The sequence below is a fragment of the Panthera uncia genome, chromosome A2 (genome assembly GCF_023721935.1).
Source record: "Panthera uncia isolate 11264 chromosome A2, Puncia_PCG_1.0, whole genome shotgun sequence".
In the NCBI taxonomy this organism is placed as follows: domain Eukaryota; kingdom Metazoa; phylum Chordata; class Mammalia; order Carnivora; family Felidae; genus Panthera; species Panthera uncia.
In genome coordinates, this window is record NC_064816.1 from 68,334 (window position 1) to 78,922 (window position 10,589).

At 56.9% G+C, this 10,589-nt stretch overlaps 1 protein-coding gene across 2 annotated transcripts in view; it reads right to left on the minus strand.

The window, feature by feature from the left end:
• SHC2 (SHC adaptor protein 2) overlaps nucleotides 1–10,589 on the minus strand; it is a 29,141-nt gene that overhangs the window by 17,908 nt on the left and 644 nt on the right. The window contains exon 2 of one of the 2 annotated variants that reach the window (XM_049639435.1): nucleotides 10,373–10,589. This exon is cut by the window's right edge and continues 39 nt beyond it. In XM_049639435.1, the coding sequence (XP_049495392.1) occupies nucleotides 10,373–10,589 (217 nt within the window). The remainder of the gene's footprint in view (nucleotides 1–10,372) is intronic. The other variant, XM_049639434.1, reaches the window with a different exon arrangement.

The following is a 10,589-nucleotide window of genomic DNA, read 5'->3' on the forward strand; positions in this document are numbered from 1 at the left end:
GAGCACAAAGAGCTAAGAAGGATAGCAGGATCTAGGCAAGAAGGCTGCAGAGCCCTGGGGCTATGCTGAAGGTCTGGGTTTCATGCTGGGCAAGCTGGGGAGGCATGGGAGAGTTTTAAGTAGGGAAGTGAACAGATCTGTTTCACCTTCTCTTGGGTGGATGGATGGATGGATGGATGGATGGATGATGGATGGATGGTGGATGGATGCATGAAAGGGTGATGGATGGACAGATGGATGGATGAGTGAACAAATGGATAATGGATGGGTGGAAGGGAAGATGGCCGGCCGGCTGGCTGGCTGGCTGGATGATGGATGGATGGATGGATGGATGGATGGATGAACAGGTAGACCGATGGACAGATGGACAGATGGACAGGTGGATGGGCACGGCCTATATGCCAGGCATGTGTTAGACACAGGGGACCTCAAAGGGAATTTGCCGTGGTCACTGCTCCGAGGAGGAGATCTGCACACTGAGAGGACAGCTTGGGTGGGTTTCGGTGTTCTAGGCCCGGGTTCTGATTCCCATACCACCTAATTCCCTAGACTCACCTAACTAATGCCAGCCCTCCCTAAGCTGTGAGGCTGAAGTCCTCCAGTGTGCCCCCGGCCCTTCCTTAGATGAAGGGAAGGGAGAGCTCACACAAGAGGGGATACAAAGGGGCCGCCCTGGGACAGATCCCTACAGGGCCAGGCGGGCGAGGCCAGCAGAGAGGGGAGCCCCCCCCACACTGATGGATCACAACCCACTTATCACACAAGCGTGCTGCACACATTACTTCTCTTAATGACAGCACTCACGTCCCCGTGCTGGAATGACCACTGTTAGGTGGAGTGGCCACTCTCAGGAAACAGAGGCCCAATGAGGCTCAGTAAAAGTCATAAGCTGGTAGGTGCAGATGCGGGGTTTGAACCCATGCCCTTAGGCTCTGGAGTCTCCCCGCTGCACAACAGGAAGGAGTGGGGACTGGGGTAAAGTGCATATTCCATAGCCAGAGGGCCCAGTGCTGCCAGACACCCGAGTCTTCTTTAAAGAGACAAGAAATCCAGGACTTTGGAGCCAGAGCAGGCGCCAGGCTGTGAGCTGTGAGCACAGAGCCCGACACGGGGCTCAAACTCACGGACCGGGAGATCGCGAGCTGAGCTGAAGTCGGACACTTAACCGACTGAACCCCCAGGTGCCCCTTCCCACTGCCTTCTCTTTAAAAGTAAAAACTCAGGGGTGCCTGGGGGGCTAAGCCTCTGACTTCGGCCCAGGTCATGATCTTACAGGTCGTGAGTTCGAGGTCTGTGTCAGGCCCGTGCTCACAGCTCAGAGCCTGGAGCCTGCTTCAGATTCTGTGTCTCCCTCTCTCTCTGCCCCTGCCCCACTCGTCCTGTGTCCCCTTCTCTCAAAAAATAAATACACATTAAAACAAACATAAAGACAAGGCAGTGGGAGAAGATCCGAGGTCAAATTCAGCCTTGGGTCTGCCAGCGAGTGTGACCTCTGTCCTAGAAGCACAAACTCACCCAACGTCAGCCGTGGTGTGTTGGAGGCTGCCCCCCTGAAGGTGGACACACGTGCTCACCCCCCGAGCCTGTGGATGGGATGGGCCCCAAATCCAAGACAAGTGTCCCAGTAAGACACAGGCAGAGGGAGGTGTGTGAGGCTAGAGGTGGAGTGTGGAGAATTCGAGAGGCCGGCACCTCCAGAATCCGGGAGAGCCGGGACAGGTGCTTCCCTCCGGGCCTCAGAAGCAACCAGCCTGCCCCGGCTGGGTCTCAGACCCCGAGCCCTGGGACCAGGAGAGAACACCCTTGTGTTTTAAGCTGCCTCGTTTGTGCTAATGTGTTGCAGCCGCCCCAGGACACTAACACGGAAGGTCAGGACACCCCTGAATGGCCCTGCGTCCCACCTGCTCCTGTGCACGTGCAAAACCAGGGCAGCCCAGAGCCCACCCCAGGACGCCACAGGGAAGGGGTGATTTACCAGTCGGGGAACCGAGGCCCAGAAGGGGACGGGGCCAAGCTCCCACCGCCCTCATCTACCTCCTCAAGTCGTGCCACACGGCACATACTATCGTTCACTTAACATTTCATTTTAAATAAATTCCAATTATAAACATAACCGGGTTTATTTTTCAAGGAAATGGCAGGAAATGACTCAAATCTTCATCAATGGATGAACAAATCGACACGGCGCGTCCCCCGAGCACGCGCACGTCCCTCGGCCGCGAGCAGGAGCGAGGTTCCCGCCCCCGCCGCCCCGCGGACGGACCCCGAACACGCGACGCTCAGGGAGGGAACCCGACACGGGAGGCCACACGGGGTGTGAGTCCGCGTGTGTGAAACGTCCAGAACGGGCTCATCCACGGACAGGAGGGGCTCGTGGGGGCCGGGGGAGGGGAAGGGGAGTGAGGGTGAACCCTAATGGGGACAGGGCTTCCTTTCAGGGTGAGGAATGTTCTGGGATTAGATCATGGTGAGGGTTTCACAACTGTATAAATGTACTAAAGATCTGAACTGTACAATTTAAGCGGGCACATGTTATGGTACTGAATTATATGTTGTTTTTTGGGTTTTTTTTTAGCTTATATGAGGAAGAGAGGAGACTGCCTGTTGCCACCATCAGACTCCGGTTTGATGCGTAACAGTGTTTTCCTAACGGCCACTGAAGTAAACATCATTACCGGAAAGGGAAGCGTCCATCCAGGCAAGAGCTGTCAATTTCTGCTAAGACGAATCAGTGGGAGCGTGTTGGGAACCAGGATGTTTACACAGCCTCTCAATCCCCCTCCCCAGAAAGGTTCTAGAACAGACAAAACCAAACTATGCTGGTGGGGGTGGGGAGGCTGCAGGCCCCTGGGGGGACGGGCGGGCACATCTGATTTGGTGTTGCTGCACCACAGGTGCCCAAGCAGACACGATGAGCTTGACACGCCCTCACACCCTTTATGCTTGTCATCCTTCAGTTTTAAAGGTCGGATTAAAACACACACACACACACACACACACACACACACACACACACACTACATCCCCGCAGACACTTACTAATTACAAAGGAAATAAATTCACCAGTGTGACAGTGTGTCAGTGTCCTGGGGCCACCGTAACAAAGCACCACAATCCGGACAGCTTAGAACAGGAATTTATTTTCTCTCAGTTCTGGAGGCCAAACATCCAAACCCAAAGTGTGGGCAGGGCCACACGGCAGCCAAGGGCTCCAGGGGAGCTGACGCTTTGCGTCCTCCAGCTTCTGACGGGGGTGGCCGGATGTCCTCGGCTGCCAGGCACACTCCAGTCTCTGCCCCTGTCGTCACATGTGTGTCTGTGTCCAACTTCTCTCCTTTTAGGACACCGGTCGTGTAGATTTACGGCATCCTGTCATCTAAACTAGATTACGTCTGCAAAGACCCTATTTCCAAAGAAAGTCACATTCTAAGGCTCTGGCAGACACGAATTTGGGGGAACGCCATTCTTACCAGTACACCAAGCGATCCAAGTTTCCAGAACCGGTATCGGGACTGGCACCCGTCCCTGCCTCCTGCTTTGCTCAGTGGGGAACACACAGCTCTGTGCTGCTCGCCCAGAACGCACAACCTGAGCCCAATCGTGAGCAAACACCAGTCAGACACAGACCCAGGGACGGCCTGCAAGACGACCAGTGTGAGCTCTTCAGAAAGCGGGGGCGCCCTGCTCCTAACACGGGAAGTCTCCCATTGATGCCAACCGCCCTAGGTCCCCAGGGACTTCAGAATGGCCTGCAGGCTCTCGTGTACGTGGGAAACCCTGTGTGACCACCGTGCCTCCAATCTTAACTCGTCTCAATCATAACCCAAGCCATGGGAGGCAACTTCTGTTCACTTCCTGTGGTAGAAAACACGTAAGATTTGCCACCTTAACCATCTCTTTTTCTTTAAAGATTTTATTTTTAAGTAATCTCCACACCCAATGTGGGGCTCGATCTCACAGCCCCAAGATCAAGAGTCGCATGCTCCACCAAGCCAGCCCGGCGCCCCTCATCGTAACCGTCTCTAAGCGCGCAGCTCAACAGCATCGAGCGCACTCACACTGTCGCGCAGCCGCCCCTGCCACCCGTCTCCAGAACTTTCCGTCTCCCCAGACTGAGACCCTGTCCCGTGAAGCACTGACTCCCAGCCCCCCGCCGCACCCCTGGCTCCCAGCATCTACTCTCTGTCCCTCCTCTGGGGACCCCCTGTGAGTGGGGTCACGCGGGACGTGTCCTTCTGCGTCTGGCTCCCGTCACTGCACACAGTGACCTCCAGGTCCGTCCACGTGGTGGCAGGTGGCAGGACGTCCTTCCTTCCTGGGGCTGGGTCACCCTCCGGGGTGTGGACAGGCCACGTCGTGTTCACCCTTCATCCACCGATGGACACTTGCGGTGTGTCCACTTTTTTTTTGTCTTTGGCTGTTGTGGAGTGTGCTGCTGTGAACACGGGGCTGCGAATCCCCGCTTGAGTCCCTGGTTTGAATTGTTTGAGGTGCACTCCCAGGAGGGGGATTGCTGGGTCGCGTGGTGATTCCATGTTTCACTTCTCAGTATGGTTTTAACAGCCACGGAATTAACAAAACCATCACACGTATGGACACGTTACTTATTCTGTGTAGCTCAGACTTTACCAAGAGGTGCCCCCTACTTTGGAACATCAAGTTGCATACAGCACCTCCAACGGTGTCTGTGGCTGCCACGTGCATGGTGGGTCTCAAAAGGCACTGGATCCTGTTCCCGTCACTCTGCTCCTACAGGACGAAGTCTGCGTGTTTACATCCTGAAACACCCCCTAGGCTACCATCAAGCGCTGTCCTTGAGCTTCTCTTTTCACTGTTGCTTTATTAAATCACATGAATTTTAAGGGGAAATGAATGTGCGGGTAGGTGTTATATGTATCTCAAGTTCATTTCAGGGCGGAGGGTTTCAAAATACCAGGTATTAGTAAGTCGTGGTTAATCCAACAGGATGGCAAGCAATTGTCTTAAACTGGTGGTTCCCAAACATTAACGGATGTTGGAATCACCTGGAAACGTCGATTGCTGGGCCCACTCGCAGAGTTTCCAGCTCTGGGGTGGAGCCCAAGAAGTTCCCAGATGTCTAGGCACCTCACACTGCTCATAACTGGTTTAAGCCACTTTGGTAATCCGATTTCCCTTACTGTGAATGGATTTTGCCATTTGGGGGAAATGAGGGAGGGGGTGGGGAAGAATGGTGGAGAGTTTCTGAAAAAGAGAACTAAGGAAGAAATGGTCTTTTCTTCCAGTACATGTGACTGCATCCACATGTGACGCCTGGTGCTGTGGCTACCGTTTTGTGACCACGAGGGCAGCTAAGCCAGCATGCTGAAGATGGCAGTGCAAAAAGATGGAAAGACCTAGGTCTTTAGGGATGTTGTCAAGCCACTGAGTTAGTCCACCCTGGAGACACTCTACCCCTTTCCTTCAAGGAATAAGCTACATTTGCGGCTAAAGGACATCTCTACTCAGTCTCCCATAGTTCCTTGCGTATTGCCAAGATATGAGAACCACACTTCAGGAGAGACTGGGCGACACGGAGTCCTAGTCATTTCACTGACACGTGTCCAGGCTTGAGCTCCCTTCCACACCCAGAGTCAGTCTGCCTGGGCAGGGTCACTGTCTTTCTGTGCCCCACAGCACCTCGAGCAGAGTCGGGCACACGCTGTAAAAACCTTCATTCAGGAAGAGCTCCTGAAAGGACACGAGCGAGGGCACCTCAAAAAGCAGAAAGGTCTCATCAGGGAAATTCTAGTGAATGGAGAAGTCGGAAGTGTCAAAATTGTAGGAGTGGGAGAAAAACAAGATTAGCAGTCCCCGCAGCCTGGTGCAAATTCTGGCTCGTCCACATCGCAGGTTCACTTCTGCTCAGATATCTACCTCTTCAGACAAGGTCCAAAGACCAAAGGAAACTAGATGAGCCACCCAGCACAGTAAGCACGTGCCTCGTGGGACCAGTTGAATTTAAAGTTAAGTAAAATTAAGATTTAGTTTGTTAGTCACACCGGCCACATTTCAATGGCTCAGGGTCACGTGGAGCTACCATACTGGACAGCACAGATCTAGAACATTCCATCATCTCAGAAAGTTCTTTGGGCAGCGATGACCTCGGTTTAGGGAAAGTCACAGGACACAAGTCCGGCCAAAGAGACATGAGGGGAAGCTGGCTAGGGATTTCTGGGAATGGTCCCCTTACTCAAAAAAGGCCCCGCGGGAAGAGGGTCTTTTCTGCAGGCTGACGGGACAGGTGGAGCCACAGCCACTGCTTTGCAGCCAGGAAAGGAACTAATCCGAGAGGGAAGTCACGTCAAGGGTGGCGTATTCGTCTCCTGGGGAGGCCGTAACAGGGCACCACGGACTGGGCAGCTCGCAACAACAGAAGCACGTGCCCTCAGAGTCCGGAGACCAGAGGCCTGACATCCAAGTGGTGCGGAGTGCTTCCCTCTGGGGGCTCCGGGGAGGGTCCTTGCTGCTGTCCAGCCCCTGGTGTAGCCAGGTCACTCCAATCTCCGCCTCCCTCGTGTGGCCTCCTTCTCCGGCCCTCACGCGGCTCACAAGGACACCGGTCGCCGATTCAGGGCCCACCCTCCTCCGGCATGGCCTCATCCTCGGGTCATACATCTGCAAAGACGCCACTTCCAAATTAGACCATGTTCTGAGGTTCCAGGTTGACCTGAACACGGGGACACCATTCACCCCAACACAAGAGAAGGGCTTGAATCCACGATGAGGTCACCGAGCTGCTGAGGTAAGCACAGCGCCGTCCACCCGGGGTCTCTTCTCACATACGACAATCGACACCTTTTACCTCTAAGCCCTGAGGCAGGATGTGCGATACAGCTGAAGGCATCGCAGCTGCCAGGACCCTCGCCAGGACAGCGCTCCTGGCAGGTTCCCGGACTTCGCCGTGCCTCCGCTTCCTGATGTATAAAATGGGTGGGAACCCTCAGCGTTGCGAGGATAATCCCCCCTGATCTGCACACGGCACTGAACACGGTGCACCTAGGACTCAGATGCCACGTTCCCATCTCTGCTCTCCGGGGCCGGGCCTTCTCACCTCAAACAGGGATCTTTCCAGGCTTTTCTAACGGTTCTGTGACACCGGGGAGGTGAGCCGACTGACATGCTAGCTTCTTGCCGCTACGATAAAAGACTACAAATTTAACATAAACTTATTCCCTTATAGTTCTGGAGTCAGGGTCGGACCCGGGCCTCCTGGCTAACACCCGGGCGTGGGCAGTGCCGGTTCTCCCGGGGCCCCAGGGAGCCCCGTGTCCCCCTTTTCCGGCTGCCAGAGGCGCCGCATCCTGGGCCCGCGGCCCCTCCTCATCCTCACGGCCAGCAGCGCGGGGTCCGCCCGGCTCTCTGCCTCCCTCTCGTGAGGACGCCGGGCCCCCGGGGCCCCCAGGGTCACCCCCGCCTCAGGGGCCTGGACAAGGTCCCCTCTGCTGTGTGAGGGGACACATCTGTAGGTCCCAGGACGGGATGTCTCTGGGGTTGTCAATCTGTCAACTGCCCTCGTATTTGACAGACGGGTGAGTTCACGCTCTGTGGGAGGGACCTTAGTTCCAGGTCTGGTACTGGATTTTCACTCCGCATCTGTGGACACGCTCTGCCGCGCTGTGCCTCAGTTTCCCAACTTACCAAATGGGAACCATACATCCTCTTCTGCAGTCCCAGGGTCCTAGTGTGAAAGAGTCCTGCTCAGACCAGCCAATCCCGGTGTGACCTGAGGGATGCCTGCCCCCTGCCTTAACCTCATGCCGCTCTGTAAACCAAAAGGCGCTACTTGGCTCTGTGACGTAGGCGCGCGCGGAGAGAGGCTCCCAGGCAAACACAGCGGGGGGCCGAGGCTGTTTCGGACCCCACGGGGCCCTCCGACCGGCCAGGGTCAGGGCCCTTCATCTGTCAGTCGGAGACCCCTCTGGGCTGCATCTCCAACACAGACCCTGTCCCCACCTCTCTCCACCCTCACGTTGCCCGGGTCCAGGTCTTCTCCCCTCACCCCCTCCTGGGTCTCTCTGCTGCCCTTCCAGCCCCCACCCCCACCCCGTTTCCATAGCGCCACCAGAAAGACCCTTTCAAACCCCCAACTCCACCCCGCGACCCCTGCTTAAAACCATCTACAGCCAAACTTGCCAGCAAATCTCTTCTCTCTCCTTCTCTAAGCTCCATGTAGGTCTCCTGCTGTTACCCAAACATGCCAAACTCATCCCCTGCCACTGGGCCTTTGCACTTGCTTTGCCCCTGCCTGGAACTCTCTTTCCCAAGTCATTTTGTGTCTGGGGCCTCACAGCTCCAGGTCTCAGTTTAAACGTCATCCGCCGAGAGATGCCTTCTCCTTAACGCCCCTGCTGAGGTGACCACCCAGTCTCTCACTCTGGTACTTTCATTCCTGCATCGTAATTTAGCACCTGCCTGCACCTTCCATTTATGTGTTCTCTTGGTTAGTTACTGTCAGTGTCTCCCTCTAGAATCTAAGCCCTGTAAGGGCAGGCACCAGATCTTCCCCATTTCCGACCAGATTGTCCGTGCCTGGCAGGGTGGACATGCATTAAATACCTGCTGCATTGACAAAAATGTCATGATCATTGGAAGAACCCAACACCCCGCACCCCACAACACAAGCATCTGAACTCTGAACATCCTACACGCCTGCCCTCACAGCCAGTGGGCTGACACAGCTCCCCTGTCAAGTCCGCAGCGCTACCCACGAGACACTCTTGCTACAAAGCCACTTCTGAATCCGGTCAAGCCTGTGGACCCACTGCCAGGACTCAGGAAGGGAAAGGGCAAAGAAGCCAGTTAAAAGACGCCGTCAGAAAAGAGACAGATCCAGAGTGTGGGGCAGTCTACAGCCTCAACAACTCCACGTTGGGCCTGAGGCTCTACACATCTAACAGGCCCCCCTGGGATGTGGTGTAGCACACCTGGACCCCGCGTGGAGGGAGTGTCTGGGACATCCAGAACGTCCACCCTATCAGGGGCACAGTCCTCTGCTGGGGCCAGCCCTGACGAAGTACCGCAAACAGGCCGGCTTACAACAACAGAAACATACATGCTCCCAGTTCTGGAGGCCCAGAAGCCAGAAAACAAGGTGGAGGCAGGGCCACACTCCGTCTGCAGGCTCCAGGGGAGGGTCCTTCCTGCCTCCTCCAGCTCCCGGTGGTGGCGAGCCGCAACCCTTCGTGCCCCCAGGACTGTGGCTGCATCACCCCAGCCTCTGCCTCTGTCCTCCGTGGCTTCTCCCTGTGCGTGTGTCCTTATGCCCTCTTCTCATAAACACACCAACCATTACATTAGGGCCACCCTCCAGGATGACCTCATCTTAACGTGATTGCTTCTACAAAGACCCTATTCCTAAATAAGGCTGCATTCGCGGGTCCCCACGGACATGAATTTAGCGGGAGACACTACTCAGCCCAGTCCTGGGAGAGGTGCTGGACACGGTTGTAAAGGAAATGGACAGATAACCAAATGCAATCACATTAACTTCCAGGCTCCTGGTCCCCAAAGGCCAACTGACGGGGTGTGAATGACTACCGGTTTGATGACACTTCGGGATCTCTGGTAATTTCCCAGACGTAACAATGAGCTGTGCGTGTGCAGGAGGACGGCTATCTAGGGAGACGCGTGCGGGACATCTCACAGCAAGCGTCACACTCGGCCGCTTACTTCCTTCTGCTTCATGGAAAACCACACGCCAGGATAGGTATTTTGAGTGGAGAAGGCGAAAATGTTGACCGTCGTAGGTGCAGGTACACAGGGGCTGTTCCGTGCGTTTGCAAGGTTCCCAGTAAAGCACCGGGATAAAAGAGGGCCCCTCTCTTCACACCGCAGCGCGAGTCCCCTAGTCCCACTGCGGTCTGGCTGGGCGCGGCCGGGTCCGGATACCCCTTCCCCGGGCCCCCCACCTGGGCCAAGGTCTCTGCAGGTTCCGATTCCGCCGTCCGAGAAAGAGCTTTGAACGGGCTCCGGCGGTAGGACGCGACCACCCGCGACCGCCCTCCGCAGACCCCACCCCCCCTCCCGGCGCCAAAGGGAGCGCGTTCACCCTACGCCAGCGGGCGCGAACGGAGCGGGAGCGCGTTCACCCTGCGCATGCGTGTCCCCCACCCACCTGCCTCCCTCGCCCCGCCCCTCCCCACGTGACGCCGTGGGAACACCGAGCCCGGAGCCTCCCGGTTGGGGGCGGCCGGCGCAGAGCCGGCCGGAGGTGGGGGTCCGGGGTGGCAGGGAGAGGAGGGACGAGGGGGCAGAGGGGTCCGAGGGTCCAAGAGTGGGAAGTGGGGGAGGGGCGCCCCCAGCTGGGGTCCGGGGGAGGTGTGGTCCGCGGGATCCCGGCCGGCGCACTCACCCGCACGATGTAGGAGACCCCGGGCCCCAGGACCCTGGCGTCTGGGTGCAGCCAGCCGTGCGCCGGCTTGTGGATGAAACTGCCTTTGCGGATCCACTCGTCGGCGCTGGCGTCCGCGGGCCCGGCCGCCCCCCGCGCGCCCCGCGGGCCCCTGCCCCCGGCGGCCCGGCAGCGGCTGAGCGCTGGCAGCGGACAGGGCGCGGCGCAGCGCGGCTCG